The sequence below is a fragment of the Callithrix jacchus genome, chromosome 6 (genome assembly GCF_049354715.1).
Source record: "Callithrix jacchus isolate 240 chromosome 6, calJac240_pri, whole genome shotgun sequence".
NCBI lineage: Eukaryota > Metazoa > Chordata > Mammalia > Primates > Cebidae > Callithrix > Callithrix jacchus.
The window spans coordinates 3,586,804-3,604,232 of record NC_133507.1 but is presented as its reverse complement, the minus strand read 5'-3'; the positions used below and the strand labels follow the sequence as shown (position 1 = coordinate 3,604,232).

The 17,429-nt window shown below is 43.1% G+C and overlaps 1 protein-coding gene across 4 annotated transcripts in view; it reads right to left on the bottom strand.

The window, feature by feature from the left end:
- The window catches only part of GABRB3 (gamma-aminobutyric acid type A receptor subunit beta3), a 212,770-nt gene that overhangs the window by 56,177 nt on the left and 139,164 nt on the right, over window positions 1-17,429 (bottom strand). For all 4 annotated transcript variants that reach the window (XM_035303550.3, XM_035303549.3, XM_054257168.2 and 1 more), the window contains one exon: window positions 11,190-11,410. In XM_035303550.3, the coding sequence (XP_035159441.3) occupies window positions 11,190-11,410 (221 nt within the window). The remainder of the gene's footprint in view (window positions 1-11,189; window positions 11,411-17,429) is intronic.

Genomic DNA, 17,429 nt, shown 5'->3' with positions numbered 1-17,429 from the left:
ATCCAAAACCTTCCGTCCCAGCCATCTTCAGGTTTGTCTTCACCCTATAGCCTTTACGAGCACTGCCTGACCTCCCTTTGCTTGCCTTCTGAGTCAGGTAAAACTGAGATGAACATCTTGCTTCAGTCCTTCAGGCATCGTCCAGACAGTTTGGAACATATGCACACAATGATTTGCAAATAAGATCTGCTCTGTTCCCTCCGGTAGGAGAGGGAGTACTGGGAACTAGGCTGCTGCCTGCTCAAAACCAAAACAATCCCTGCCATAGGGTGCGGGTGGGGGAAATGGCAAGTGAAAAATGCCACAAAACTTTCCTATTGTTTTTAATATAGCTTTTATCTATAGTCGGCATTTGATTAGTCACCGTGAACCTTAAATGGATTTCCAGAGCTTCTACAAGGTTGGTTCAGATAGCTTCTAGTTTTTGTTTGGTTTTGATGTTTCTGTGAGAGGACAAGGGCTTGGAGCTTTTTAGTCTGCCACTTTGCTGATGTTACCACCCATGTGGAGCCTGAAGCAACCCCATTTTCGATGGTAACCTGCCATTTTGACTTCCGATTAACCCCTGTTCCAGGAATGCCTCTAAGAGTTCTACTTTTTCTACTGTTACCATAAATGTCGACCTTAGGTCAAACGAGCCTTTACCATAAATCCTGCCCGTAGGCAGATTTACGTAGCGTTCTTGCCTCTCCCTGTCAGGTGAACTTCAACTGTCCCACACATTCCCTCCCTATGGCGTATAAGCCCTGAATCGAGGGCAATGGGGTGAGGATCCACCATCTTGTCTCACTGCTGCCTGAGACAAAGACATGGCCCCTGCTCACAAGTTCTCATTAATGTGTCTTTCTAAGAAACTGCATTTGTCAGCCTCTTTCTATAGCCTCGCAGCTTCTTCAGCCTATGAGGGTCGGTGTGGATATACCTGCCCACTGCAGAACAAGTCCAAACAAAAATGACATCTTCCTGAAAAACATAAATCCTCAAGATTCATGCAAGCAGAAAACCTAGAGACCAAGAAGCGTTGCAGAAACTGAAGCCCTGTGTGCCAGGGTGGAAAATGTTACTAAAGATCCTTTCCAAAGTACCACGCATTTATAAAATCTTCCCTCCCAAAAATTTCATATAAATGATATATTATGGGTAAGTCTTTAAATACTTAACGCTTTCCAGCATAGAAATTTCCCATACAATGTCACCCACTGCAGAACATACCACCTACTTGGTTCATGTTAGGACAAAATACACACCAAAGAAGATATACAGTCTGTTAATATATTTAAGAAACTGTATGTGAAATGAAAAAAAACACAAATGAAATCCTTCCATAAATAATACCGGGAAAACTAAATATCCACATTCAAAACTAGACCCTTACTTCACACCATATACAGAAATCAACTCAAAATTGATTAAAACTTAAATGTAACTGCGAACAGTTAAACTACTGAAAGAAAATACATTGGGAAAACTACCTGACATTAGTCTAGATAATTATTTTGATGATTTTTCAAAATTGATTTGATGCAGCAAATGCAAAAATAGACAAATGAGACGACATCAAACTAAAAATCTTCTACACCAGAAACAGTTAATACTATACCGAGTATTAATTTCTTCCAACAGACTGGAAGAAATATATGCAGGTCATGGAGTTAATATTCAAAATATTAAGGAGGCCAAACAACTCCGTAGCAAGAAAACAAACACACAAAAAACCTAAATTTAAAAAATGGGCAAAGGACCTAAAGAGACATTTCTCAAAAGAGAAATGGCCGTTACGAATGGTCGAAACGACATGAAAAGAAGTTCAACATCACTAATCGTTACGGAAACACAAATTGAAACCACGATGAGATAACATCTAGTACCTGTCAGTATGACTACCGTCGGAAAGATGAAAGTTTAAATGTCGGCAAGGATGTGGAAAATAGGACACCCTTGCACGCTGTGGGTAGGAATGCAAATTAGTACAACCATTATGGAAAACTCAAAAAACTGAAAATAAAATTACCATATGCTATGGCAATCCCATTTCTGGGTTTTTACCCAAAAGATTTGAAATCAATTTGCTGAAGGGATGTCAGCACCTCCAAGTTCACTGAAGCACTATAACGGTAGCCAAGTGATGGAATCAACCTAAGTGTCCATCACAGATAATGGATTTTTAAATGATACACACACATACACCACCACCACCGCCACCTCAATGGAATACTATTCAGTCTTAATAAAGAAAAAACTTCTGTCAGTTGGGACAACATGGATGGAATTCGAGACCATTATACTAAGTGAATTACGCCAGTCACAGAAAGATGAATACCACATATTCTCACTCATTTGTGGACTCTACAACCGAACTCATATAAGCAGAGACTAAAACAGTGGTTGCAGCAAATGGAGGATGGGGGAATGGGACAATGATTATCAAATGGTGATTTGTAAGCATGTCTTCACGGGTAGATTCATTATGTGAACAAACTATACTGAGTTTATTTTTGGTTCAAATACAGAATAATTCTTTTAAGAAAACATACGACAAATCTACTCAATAAAAAAGGCATTTTAAAACTCCTTTAAATCAGTCAAAACTTTATTCCTTTTATCATATAAAGGTAACTTCTTGAGTCACTAGTACTGCTATTTCTGAGCCATCTTCCCTATTCATATCTGTATTGTGTGGTTAGGCAGCTGTTGTATGTTGTCACATAATAAAATAAAGGACTTCCCCTATTATTTTTTAAAAATCTGATAGGCAGGAATAATATGTTCTAAGGTCTATTGAAGAGCATGGTGAATATAGTTAATAATAGAGTTTTATACATTTCAAAGTTGCTGAGAGAATAAATTTGAAATGTTCTTACCACACACGCACACACAAATGTCAGTTCAAATACTAGCTAGCTAGATAAATATGTTAACTCACTTGATTTAATTATTCTGAAACTGGCACAATTGTCCCATGAAACTGTTGTTTACAGTTTCTTTTGAGAAACCGTAGAAACTGACCCTCCCCTTCTTCAAACCTGAGAAACTTACATTTGTTTAACCTGGGTCCTTTTCTCAGGACACCAACCATCAGGCCCCTCAGATGGCATCAAGGAGCTGAAAGCTACTAGCTCACCACATCTGAACAATGAGATGCTGGACCCTCACCCATCACGACAGCCTGATCTGCTTCCTGTTGGCCGTCTCCTCTTCCTTATCCCTCCCTAATTCCTGTTTTCCCATATATAATTTTTTTCCCTGCTAATACATTAGGTTGGTGCAAAGTAATTGTGTTTTTTTTCCACTAAAAGTAATAGCAAAAACTGCACATAAACCCCTAATTATAGTTGGCTGAAGAGACAGATTTGAAACTGATCTCCCATGTCCTCAGCTGAAGCAGCTGGAGAAAGCCTTCTGACTTGGCAACACTCATCTCAGTGAGGGCTTTCTGTGTGGCCTGCAGCCAGACCTAGACTAAACCCCTGGTATTTCAGCAACACAAACGTGTTGGTTGTTGCAGCAGTTGGATTGTTTTGGTGACTGTGTGTGTATCAACATAGTAATGGGAAATCAGAATTTGATAAGCTGATTTCTTTTCTAATACTGTTGGGCCCTGCTATTCTTTAGAACTGGAGAAGTTTGGGCTCCCTGTGGACCTCATTTTGCTGTTAAATAGGAAAGTGGGATGAAACTACGTGACGATCTTCTGCAGTGCTGTTTGGCCCCAGTAATCTCTGGAGCCTCAGGAAGTCTGGCCTTTAAAATAAAACTGGAAACTGCTTTACCTAAAACTGTGGTTCACAGCCTTCACTGGATTACCTATCAGAACAAATAAAGTTTAAGCACGTAAACCTGTTCATAGACTGGTGGGTTTGTATTGTTTTCTCATTGCTAGAGTTCCAAAGTAAAAGATGAAAACAGAAATGTCTTCAAAATTGTCAGCATACATTTCTGCCTGGGTTTCATATTTCTCTGCTAGATATTTTGAGGTGTCAGGATTTGGCACAGGTTATAAAATGATAACGTAGCCAAAACAAAATGATCTTTGTTTATGTGACATTGTTTCAGAAATGACTCATTTAGGGTTGTTGATTTAATGAAAACAGCTGAATCTTCTGAGCTACTGGCCAAAATACTCATGTATTTAATCTCAAGGTTCTTACATAGTGAACACCTGATATTCACAGATTAATTAAAAAATAGTTAACAAGGAAGTAACTAGAAATGATAACTCGCTTTGTATAATAGTTCTCAGAATTAATCTAGATAAACTATTAAAGAATGAAAGATTTGAGTAAACGTAAATATAATAAATCCTGTAGGTGAACGTTTTGTGTAATTTAAAACCTTAAAATTCTTTGATGTTCATTGTATATCTGGCTCATTTCTAGTCAAATAAAAATTATGAGGAAACATATTTCTAGAAATTATAGAATGGTTCTCATATATAAAATGCTAACACTTGAAAGGCAATTCAGGATTTCTTGCTTCTTAGGCTTTTGCAAAATTTAATATTACTAAGAATAATTGCAGTGAATAATTTTGAATATAAAATATGCCAAAGAAGATGTCTACTTACTTAATAGGAGTAATTTTGTCTAATTCAGATTTGATCTAAAAGTTGATTCAAATTATGGCCTATGCTAAATTTTTGTCCTAAAGTAAAATGACTGATTACTTAAAAAACAGAAAGTCCAAGCATTTCTATGTAAGGCATATGTAATTCTTTTCGTTTCTCTGTATGTCTATCTTCATGCACATGCAGAGGAAATAGAAAGTTGAGAAGTTTAGATAATAAAACATTGTTTTAAAACCAGATGGAAAATTGGAGAAATCTGTTTAATTAATACTGGTGCTGAAGATGGTAAAATAAGAAATGCTGTAATGAAATACAGTGGCAGTCTGTCAATTCCTTTTTAATATGGTTAAGCCTAAAGCCAGATTTAGCGATGGATACACCGTCGCATAAATGCTCGCGTTGCGTTATTTCACACGGCTCCTGCTCTTCTGCACAGACAGTATTAGCACTAACATGCTTACTGGTCACGTGCCTGATGTGAATTTCTAAACAAAATGCATAGTGGTGTTGGTGGACTTAAAGAAATTCATTTATGTATCAGGAACAAAAAATAATGGAAGTAAAAGAATAAGGAATCGTTACATTAAAACTAAAAGTACAACTCATCCTTCATCATGGGCCACAAGAAGTATCCATTACAATGAAAAAGGTGCTGATATTAACACTGTTATCACTGATTATCACTGTTCTGGAAGTTCTGGTCAATGCAGTAAACAGAAATATGAATAACAACAATTGAAAATGAAGATAAGAATTATCATCATAAGCAATATGGTTGTAAGACTAAAATCGTCAGGATGAACTCAACTGTAGAAAATCACGAAAGATTAGACTGGCTAGATGGAATTTTGATGTATGCATACTTAAAGGTAGTTATGTACAAATTGACCGTAAGTCTTCCTACACACCAGGGAAAAACAGCTAGAAAACGAATGGAGCACTGATCCCACTTCTAAAAGCATCACACTTTCAAAGACTGGAGTAAGTTTAGCAAGAAACGTTAAGAGCTCTGATCTTGCCAAAGTAGTGCTAAATGTACGTAATTACAGCAAATGACACAAGCTATACTTTTAGGGAATTTGAAAAATGATTCTAAAGTTAATGTGGAAGAATAAACTGGTAAGTATTGGGACAAACAGCCAAACATTTAAGAACAAAATAATTAGACAGGGCATGGTGGCTCATGCCTGTAATTCCAGCATTTTGGGAGGCCAAGGCTGGAGGATTGCTTGAGGCTAGAAGTTCGAGACCAGTCTGGCAACATAATAAAACCCCATCTTTACAAAAAAAGAAAGAGAAAGAAAAAGAAAGAAAGAAGGAAGGAAGGAAGGAAGGGAGGGAGGGAGGGAGGGAGGGAGGGAGGGAGGGAGGAAGGAAGGAAAGAAAGAAAGAAAGGTGGGTGCTGTGGCCTCTCTCTGTGGTCACAGCTACTCAGGAGGCTGAGGCAAGAGGATCATGAGAGCCTGGAGGTTGGAAGGATCAATGAATCATGATTGTGCCACTGTTCTCCAGCCTGGGCAAGAGCAAGACCCTGTCTCAAATCGAACAAAAATGTATAGCTGCATCACATCCTACACCAAGATAAATTCCAAGGGACTGAACATCTAAATGGAATGTAAGTACTACAGAAAGGCCAAATGGAATTCAAAGTTAACTCTCATGCCATACCTTTTTCCCCACCAAGTACTACTCTAGAATTTGGGATGGAATAATAAACAAGACAGAAACTCTTTTCAAGAATTGATATTCTCGCAGTGGCTTCCTCATCATCATGAATGGAAACACTGAGTCAAAAAGTAAGAAATGCAATAAACTGACAAGATAATGTCAGCTCTGGAGAAGCCCTGTGATAACAAACCAGAAAGGTAATGTAATAGAAAGTGACGAATGATCAGAGAAGGGCTCTGGCTATGAGTGTAGCAGTTGGGCAATCCTTAATTAGCTCATTACATCACAGTGATGCGGAACACGCCATCTCGACACAGAGAAGTCCATATCCAGCAGGGCGGGTGCAAAGACCCTGGACAGGGGCATGCCTGATGTTTCTGAAGAGTGGGAGGAAACTGTGTACCGGAAGCATGGCGAGGGAGGGGGAAAGTAGCAGAAAGGGCGAGGTCAGGACTGCAGGGGCCGAGTCTTCCAGTAGTGAGAGGGTGCCAAGGGGAACTTCATTTTGGAAATGGTCAGGGAGCCACTCTCCATTTTGAGAGGAGAGGCAAAGAGTGAGCCACAGACAGCTCAGGTGGGCTCTTTGGAACGCAAAGATGAAGTTTCTGTGTTTCCAATTAAAGTACGAAGTAATCTCATCAAATCGAAGCCGGGGGGAGTCTGCAGAGAAGGTGAGAAGAATAGAACATGCTGGGGGTGGGGAGCAGAAAGTGTCTGAGCCAGAATTTAGTGAGTCAGGGGATCTTCGCCAGCCTTGAGAGATGAGGGAAATGGATAGATGCCTTACAGTAGCCTCAGTAATAATAAATTCCAAAGCACGTATCACAGTCCTAAAGCTAATATGTTCTTTACTGCTGGTGGGAGTGTAAATTGGCATAATCCCATCTGGTAAGAAATTTATCCACATGCTTTTGAGCTACATAATTTGGGAGACGGTGACAAAACAAGGGTTTGGGAGTTAGAGAGCCCTAATACCTCTGTGAGTTTATATCTTTTCTGGGAAGAAAAGCATTTTAACAGAACGACCGTGTAAAATGCAGTTTCAGGATAAGATCCTGGTCAAATGAATTCGACGACCTAATCTGAATCTTCCGATACAAGTTCTGGCTTCATTTTAATATTGCTTTCAATCTTTAAGTATAGAAATGGCAATTTTGACAATTTAAAACATTTTCTAGCCACAAGTCGGAACTTTATAACATACTGTCCAACAGATTTTGCAACAAGCTCCTCAGGCAAAATACGGATTATGTTGTTTTGATGAGTCAGTCCCAGATTCCCAGGTGCCTTCTGGAGTAAAATGAATACTATTTTGTGAACCCCCCTTGCCAACTCGTAACCTCAGGGAAATGATATGAAGATACAACATGCATGGCGTGAAGAAAAGACCACATTACAAAGTACACTCAGTGATGCGAGACGAGACGTTCAATGACATCAGAGGGCCAACAGGCTGAAAGAAAGTTAGGAAAAGGGATGACAACTCTGCCTTCTCACAAACACAAGGAAACCTCAGTGCAGCACCAAAGAACAGAAGAGCTGTGACTGGGACAGGACAAAGTCTTCCTGGTTCCTTAAAAGGTTTGATTGCCCAAAGGGAACTGTCGAGGACTTGTGTTCCATTTTAGGACAGCATGCATGCCTTGTCCAGAGCATTCTCTCCCATCACATGCTGACTTAAGCCTGTGCAGGGATCTCAGTCATATTCAGCTGAGCTCAAGCTGGTAAGAAGAGCAAGCCCGTGTGAGCCCAAGTTTCAAGCTCAAGGGGCTACAAGAGTCATGGGAAAATTGGCTCCTGATTTAAAACAACCTTTTATCACTACGAGAATGTGATCATTCTCTAGCATCTGCATGAGTGGTCAGTGACTACTTTTGCAGAGTCATCACAGTTAAGGATTAATGATTTCCCAGAATAAGGCTGAGCTGACGTACAAACCTGCGTCATGGACAGCTCATCCACAGCCAAAGGTCTTCATCTAGCCCAGATAAAGCAAAAGCCCACTGATGCTGTTCCCATAATGGCTGGGCACGAGTAACAAAAGAAGCCCAGAGGAACTAAGTGGTGACTGACCTACCAGGGCAGGCTACGGCTGGAGAGACAAGGCGAGAGAGTCAATCCCAGTGTCCAGGGGTGAGAGAAATTCCATCTGAAGGTCTCAGTGACACAGCCAGTCCAACCAATATTTCAAGCACATAGTCAGTAGGAAATCAATCTCTGTTGGGCAGGACCTTTCCTGGCAGTAGCTTACAAGCAGGAGAGCGGGAACAGCCCCAGCTCTCTGCAAACCTTCCACCATAGGAAATTTAACTTCAGTGGTCTCAGCTGTGCCAGACGTCCTCCAGGCCAATGCCATCATACTTATCCAGCAAAAGGATGCAGGACATTGTTGGGTTACACATGCTGGCCCACTCCTGGCCTGCCATGACACCCTCCAGCAAGTGCAACAGTAAAAAGGCAGGGGAGGGAAGGGGGCCTTGGGGACCAGGGGAGGATGAAGGGTGGCTGATCCCTGTGAACACTCACACCTTATTTTTCCAGCAAAGTCACATGTACAACATATAAATGGTACTGAAGTTTACATAGAATAGCAAAGACCAAATTAATAAGGCACAAACTGATCATTAGACTCAAAAAATATATGAGTCTAATGAACAGTGTTGTGACTTATTAATTTGATCTTTTGCCCAAATGTTCAAATCAATCTCTAGAGCTATGCGGTTTTTATATATCAAGGCAGAAATTTCTAGAATAGCCCATTTCTAATGAGCGGATGACATAAATTTAGCTGCTAGACACATGAAGAATGTAGCGGTCAGTCTGCACTGCGGAGATTTTCTTTATGGCATCTTATCCAGGTCTATACAGCTCTGAAGAACTGTTTCAAAAATAGGATGCTCCAAGTAGAGACCTAACGTGTATAACTCACTATACTGAAAAAACAGCTGCTTACTTAGAAATCCATCTATTGATTTAGGAGGCTGTTTGAGAGGCAAAATGGATATAATTTTGACTATGGCTTTTTAGGTTATCATACAAAGTTTACTCCTAAAGGTTTCCCATGGCTTAGTATCACACTATTATTTAACTTCAACATATAAACTTACAGACCAAGCAATTTTTATTTTCTTGGTTTATCTTATTCTTACCTAAAATCCAGCATTTTCAGAGTTGGGGAAATTATTATGGAGCTTTTCTATGTATTACACAATTCTATTTTAACAGAGTTAAAGGTCTTTGCTCTTAACAAAGACATACAGAGACATACTGACATACTCCACTTCTGATATGAACAATAAAGAATGCAAAAATAAAAGTGAAAAAACCAAATAGCATGTTTTGTTTCAAAAGCCCAAAATTCCTAGATTAATTTTTGTTATTTGGTTCTTCTCGCTATTCCCCATTACACACACACACATGCACACACATACAACACAAACATCACACAACACACACACCACACACCCATGCAAAGTACACACCAACACAACACATACCACACATACAAATGGACACATCACATACCACACACACCACCCCAACACACACACACCACATACCACACATACAAAAAACTCACACACACAGACACACACACACACAAACTCATACACATTTACACACACATAAACTTCCTTCACTTCAGTATTTTTGGGGGTGGGGGCAGGTAAACGGCTCCTGATTCTGCGTTCCCAAGACTTCTGAATCGTCTTTGTTAACGGCTGATGCACTGACTGGAAGCTGAACCTTTGCAGCTTTACAACCACAGGTCTCATTTCAGGCAAAAACATAAAATGCTGAAAACCTCCCAAAGAAACTCTGGGCTAGACTCTTTTTAAAGGAACACCACTGCCTGGCTGACATGTGCCACTTACCAATAAAAACATCTGATTTTACTAAAATCCCAACTTCTGCTCTGTACACTGTAGTTCCTTGAGAAAGTCACTTAAATGTTCTATTTGAGGCAATGTTAAATAATCACTTTGCCCATCTTGAGGCAGGGAAGTCACAGGGGTGTGGATTTAAATATACACTGTTAGGATTTCGAGTATAGCTGTTAGAGTCTCAGCTCAAAGGCTGTGGGCTCGCGACATTTTGAGATACGCCTTTTCTCCAAGCTGTCCACATCTATCAGTCCCATTCAACACAGACAGACAGTCACTGCTGGAGGATCCCAAAGGCACTTTGAGGCCAGGATATAGAGAAACACACACAGATACACACAAAATACTGTTCTAAAACAAAGCAAACCAAAAATCAGGCAAAATCTATGCAAGAGACAGAGGTTTTTAGGAGCACACCATTTAGCAAGCTGATATTCAAAATAATTGACCACCAGCTGGGAGGGAGCCCCATGGAAAGGCCTGGCAGTTTCCAGGGCAACCAGGGAAGTCCAGAGCCTCCTCACCGGGACGCAGGAAGACAGCCTGGTGTCCTGATTTGAGTGATTACGTTATGAGAGCTGAAGAGAGATGTCTGTCATCAGGAAAACTCTCGGTCGTTCCCATAAATATTCGTGGCAGCATCTCAATAAAGCTCCGTAGAGAGTAAACCCTACAATCTGCACAACGGGACATTTTTTTCAACTGTGTAAACAGCTTTGAAAAACCCTCACTGCAGCCACTGCAGTGTCAGGGCGATATTAGTTACAGGCCTCTGTGGCTATGACGTGGAAATGCATCCTGAGGGAATCTGGGTTCTCAGACACGGCAATCCAAGACACAATCGATCCACAGGTGGCTGTTTTTCAACTGCTTGATGACTATTTATAGCAACAGTAATGCCCCAAATGTTATGGTTATGAGATTTTTTTTTTCTGCAAAGCTTAAAGTGCTTCAATGGATGCTTCCTAATTAATCTGAGGTCATTGCCTCACTTATGCCGATCGTCTCAAGTGAGGTATTCAACACCCATGCACCATGCAGCTGCAAAGTTGGCCCTGAAGAGGCACACAGACCTGAGCCCGTACAGCACCGTCCCATCAGGGTGAAGGCGGATCATGCGGTTTTTCACTGTCACTCCATGCACAAATGACTTTTTGTCATTTAAGAAATATGTGTCGGGCACCCATAGCTGGTCAGCCACTCGATTGTCAAGCGTGAGGTTGAGAGGGATCCCAGAATAGGCGAGCCTTTTATCTCTCCAATATTGTTGAAAATACATGGTTAAGGTATAATCCTGGGGGGAAAAGAAAAGAGAGAAAGTTAGTTTGTACTCAGCCACAGGTGTATTTCCGCCACGACCAGCCAAGGTCAGGTTGCAATCGACGCTCTACAGTGACTAACCAGGAGAAATGGATGTCATTTCTTTGCAGGGTAGGAGGTGATGGCTGCTTTCTCCTGGCTGCAAATACCATCTTTAATAGCACATGAATCTGTGTGTGTCACGTACAGATGTCCTCTATTTTACTTAGGTAAGAAGCGGACTAGAAAAATTGGTATTTAACAGATAGCAGCGTAGAAATGAAGGCGAAAAAGTCACTGTAAAATCAGGTTGCTGGCAGGGAACTAGATTGTTCCCCGACATGTCTCTCCTCCACCAGGCAGACAGCAGCTTTAACCACCTACAACAGATGAGCTCCATCTACAAACTCCCTGTCTGCAATGTGAGCCACTTTCCTCTGCTTCTGCCCTCCATGAAGGCTATAAATACAGACCTTCTATAAACATCCTCTGCAGACACAATAGCCTGTGGGAGGTCTCCAGGCCCTGCCTATTGTATTTTCTTTGTCCTCCAGCTTGCCATGGCCATTTCTACATTAACTGGACCGAAAAATCACTTGGAGATGATGACCTACTCACCTGGGGAAAATGGGAACCTGAGGCCAAAGCAGGATGTGGGCGGTGGGAGGTGGGAGGTGGGAGGCAGACGGGCCATGGTGTTGCCCACAGGCTTGCCTCAAAATAAGCACATGTCTACGGGATGCTTCTGCTTTTCTTTTGGCAAAGCAGCTAGTTCAGTGAGAGTAAAGTGAAAAAAGGACACATGAGAGACTAGGCATGAGGGAACAAAAGGAATTCTCTTTTGACGGGAGCAATCACTGTTCAGTTCTAGAATAAATTGAATTACTATTCTAGGGTAGCTGGAGTAGACCAAGTCTAAAAATCTGGTGATATTCACAGACATTTCGAAGTCCTCTGTGGAAGGATCCAACCACAGAGGGAAAATCGCTGCCATTCTGCACAAGCAGCTTGCTGAGTTCACACACTTTAAGATCACGTCTGCAAACATCCTCACTTGTGGACAGCAAGAGATGGACAGCAAATCCGTTGAAGAATCCAGCCTAGACACAGGCCTCCCGACAACCCCTCCAGGATTCCTTTTGCTTCTCACAGGGCAACTCTTGGTGTTGCTAACCTGATGACTGCTTATTGGCCCTTTCGACAGTGTTGGAACATAGAGGCCGAGAGGCTCAGAGGACATCGGCTTGTCTTCAGGTGCTTGCCACAAGAGGGGGAAGCAAAACCAGCTTGTACTGTATCACTACAAACAAAATATGTTTTTAAGCTTTGAATCCCATAAAAATTAGAGTAGAAGGAATGGCAAGAAAATCCAAATGGGCTGCACAGTCTTTAGAGAGGCCTTGTCTGCAACTTCGGGAGAGGTAGCATTTAAGCAGATGAAAAGCAGCAGGCATTTTTTTCCCAGACGCTTCTATGGGCAGAGCTCTATGCCTAGTAATAACCTGTAGGGGCCTCACCACCGCCACCAATTAAAGATTCTCACAGAGCAGGGGGCACTAAAGATAAGCCTCAGCAAGGTAGACAGCAGGTAGGGCACATCAAAAAACACACGGGGTGTTGCTTTTAAGGGCCTGATGAAAAGGGCTGTGGAGCACAGTTTGGCTGGAATGCAGGGTTTACAGGGAAGAGTGCAGAGTGATGGGTCAGGCTAGAACCCAGCGCAGTGACCGGAAGGTGGAAACTAGAATGCCACCTTCACAGCCAGTGAAAGCCACTGACAGCTTCCAGGGAGCAGAGAGTCATGACCTCGGTATCAACTGTGGCTTTTATTTCTGTGTTCTGGTACTTTGATCTGCGACCTTGTGGACCTGGGAGGGAGGGCCCCTGCCAGGGCTGGCTAATTCCTAGAGATGGCAAACGACTCTCCCAGGAGTGCACCTTTCGCGTGCAAACGAACCATCCAGAACCCAGCTCTCTCGCTGGTTTGCTTTCCCAGTCCACAAGTCTTTTATTTTTTATACCTATCATACCATAAATTCATAGGGCATAGATTTCAGCGGCTCAAGCTCCAATCTCCTCTTTTACTCATCTCGCATACTCTGGGGTCACTATCGCCCACCTAAACTACCCAGGTCCAGGTACTGGACAACTAAAGACAGCCCCTGCACCCCACAGCCTGAAATTACTTAAACCGGCTAACCCTGAGCATGCTCACCCCATGTCACCCACTCCATCCCAGCAAGCACAATAAAGGCCTCTCCCCTGCTCACCCCATGTCACCCATTCCATCCCAGCAAGCACAATAAAGGCCTCTCCCCTCCCTCTGCTGCCTGACCCACCCTGGTGCTCCTGGAGCCCCCACGGCATGGCATGCCCCCCTGCTGCCCCGGAACCAGGAGGAACAAGCCCTCCTCTCAATGGCGACGTCTCCTGATCTGTGGGCCTTGCCTGACCGAGATAACAATAAAACCTCCATTTTAAAACACAAAGCTGCCTGCGAGGAAAAGTGGTGTAGCAGAGGTGAGGTGGAAGGGAAGGGGATGGTGTGTAGAGGCCTCCCGGGAGTGGGCCAAGCAAAGGCCTGCAGGGTTCTCGGTTCTCGGACACAGGGCTGGCGCAGAACACCCGGATGAGAACCACCGTCACAGGGCATGTTCCGCTCATCACCATCACCTTTGGCCGGTGTGGGCGCCATGCTGGACCTTAGGTGGGCAAAGCTGTGGTTTAACAACCAAAGGAGGATGTGTTAGAAGCGGCAACCACAGGGTTTCTGTGTCGCCCTCCATGTCCATTTGTGTTGAAATGGACATTTCACTTGTTTCCTAACCCCGCATCCTGACGCCTGAGTCGTGATGTCTAGTGCCCTTCGGCCCCAGGAGCCCGGCTGTCACTCACAGCAGGGCAGCACGGGCTCTGCGTCTTATTTTGGAAGACCTCACTCTCCGCACCATCAGCAGCGCGTCCCAGTTTGGGTCTTGGGGGTTTGCTAAGGTGACTTGACTGGACTAGGGGATAAGAGCTTAGGCAACAGAGGGAGGGGAAAAAATGGTATGTAAATCCAAACCTGCCAAATGTGATCAGCAATGCATGGCAACGACTGTCACACTGGGGGGTTTCTGGGATACTTACTAGCTGGCAAACGAAAGGAAGGGGGTGGTGGAAAGGTCCAAGCCTCCCTCCACTCTAGTGCAGCTGGGAGCAGCAAATGCAGGCTCTTCCTGTTCTGGGAGCCAGCAGTGGTGAGCACAAGCCAGGAACAGCAGTAGCCACTGGGGTGTATGATCCCTCAGCTCACTGCAGGCCCCAGGCTACCCAGCCCCTCACTTCACTACAAAGCCGGTATTACAATTATTATCCTCTCACGATGAAGCAACAAAAACTGAAGAGCTGACGTACCTCGCTCCTCATCCGCTCCCTCCACTCCCTCAAACACGAGTAACCTGGGACAGTGGGACGCGAAGTTCAGGCCACCTCCCTTCAGGGCCTGGCTGTCAACATAGAAGCTCCAAAGGATGGGAGCCAAATTGTTCCTCATAATAAACTGGAGTGAGCTTGTCAGGGTAGGGCTTTGAAAGGACATCTCTGAGCGTGGAGAGTCAGGTCATGCGGGCGGTTCTTCAAGGGGAGGAATCAAAACTCTGGCAGCATCAACTCCTTCACACTCAACCCATCAACAAACGTTTAGCACAGCTGCTATAGAACGATGCTTTGTGAAAGTCTCCTTGTCTTCGATGCATCCCAACCATCCAAGGGAAGTTACCCCTTTTTACATTTGCAATGACGTGGCATGAACCAAAGAGAAGAGCACAGTCACAAAGATGGAATTTGCATGGGATGGCGAGTCTGTCAGTTTTGAATTCCAAGCCCCTCTGCAGAAACAGAAGATACTCTGAGACTTTAAAAGCTCCAAGGATTAAAGGAATATTGGCTGTGGGGAGCAGAGGGGACACTGGACTCCTCACAGAACATGAAATGGGAATTAAGCCTTTGCTCTTTCTCCTTCATACTTGAGGTGGACTCAGGTGTTGTCTGCGTACAAAAGTCAGAAATGGCTGGGAAGGGTGGAGCTTCTCAAAGAACAGCCACTCTGGGTAGGGTGGCCCCCTGTTGCTATGGTTCCTGCTGGCTGACAAGGGGCTGGGGATGTACCGGGGGCACCAAATGAGACAGACAGCTGATGTTGTTTACAGAAGCAGCCCACATCCTCCACCTATTGGGTTGTTAACGTTCCCTCTTTTGCCAGACCCCAGGCTGCACAGGAAAACACCTACTTAGTCAGACGCAGGCATCCCTCTCTTTACTGTTTATTCACAGATAACGCCTTTTTACAAATTGAAGCTTTGTGGTAACCCAGCGTTGAGCAAAGAAGTCTATCGGCACTGTATTTCCAACAGCATACGCCCACTTCATGTCTCTGGGTCCTATTCTGGTAATTTTCACAAGATTTCAACCTCAGTATTTCATTATTGTTATATTGGTTCGGGTGACCTATAATCAGTGACACTTGATATTACTATCATAATCGTTCTGGGGCACCAGGAATAGCACCCATATAAGATGGCAAACTTACCCTACGAATGCTGTGTGTGTTCTGACAGATCTACCAACTGACCCTTACCCTGTGTCTCTCCCTCTCCTTGGGCCTCCCTATTCTCTGAGATACAACAATATCAAAATTAGCCCAGTCAGTAACCCTCCAGTGGCCCCAGTGGCCTCTAAGGGTTCAAGTGAAAGGAAGAGTCACCCATCTCTCACTGTAAATCAAAAACTAGAAATAATTAAGCTTAGTGAGGGAGGTAGGTCAAAAGATTGATGTGCAGGAGATTGTTATAGGCCTGAAGTTAGGCCTTTTCTACCAGTTAGCCAAATTGTGAATGCAAAGAGAAATTTTTAACAGGTGATTAAAAGTGCTACTCCAGTGAATAAGAAAGTCAAATGGCCTTATTGCTGATATGGATAGAAGGCCAAATCAGCCACAACATTCCCCTAAGTTAAAGTTTAATCTAGAGCAAAATCCTAACTCTCTTCAATTCTGTGAAGGCTGAAAGAGGAAGGCAGTTGCAGAAGAAAACTTAGAAGACAGGATTGGTTCATGAGGTTTAAGCAAGGAAGCCATTTCCATAACCTGTAAGTGCAAGGAGAAGCAGCAGGTGCTGATGGAGAAGCTGCAGCAGGTTACCCAGAGGATCCCACTAAGATCACTGATGAAGGCAGTTACACAAGACAACAGATTTTCAGTGTAGACTTCAGAAGCACTCTTTTCTAGCGGAAGAAGACACCATGTAGGACTTTCATAGCTAGAGAGAAGAAGTCAATGTCTGGCTTCAGAGCTTCAAAGGACAAGCTGACTCTTGCTATGGGCTAATTGCAGGTAGTACCTTTAAGTTGAAGCCAATGCTCACTGGCCATTTTGAAAATCTCAGGGCCCCTAAAAATGATGCGAACCTGCTCTGCCTATGTTCAGTGAGTACAACAATAAAACCTGGATGTCAACACCTGTTTATAATATGGTTTACTGAATATTTTTATCCACAGTTGACACCTACTACTCAGAAAAAAAATTCCTTTCAAAATATTACTGTTCATTTTCAATGCACCTGGTCACTCAAGAAGCTCTAATGGATATGTACAAGGAGAAGAATGTTGTTTTCATGTCTGCTAAGACAACATCCATTCTGCAGTCCACAGATGAGGGAGTAATTGACTTTTTATTTTTAAAATAAAGTTTTAAACTCTTAAAGTTTTATTATTTAAGAAATACATTTCAGCCGGGCGCGGTGGCTCAAGCCTGTAATCCCAGCACTTTGGGAGGCTGAGGCGGGTGGATCACGAGGTCAGCAGATCAAGACCATCCTGGTCAACATGGTGAAACACCGTCTCTACTAAAAATACAAAAAAATTAGCTGGGCATGGTGGTGCGTGCCTGTAATCCCAGCTACTCAGGAGGCTGAGGCAGGAGAATTGCCTGAACCCAGGAGGCGGAGGTTGCGGTGAGCCAAGATCGCGCCATTGCA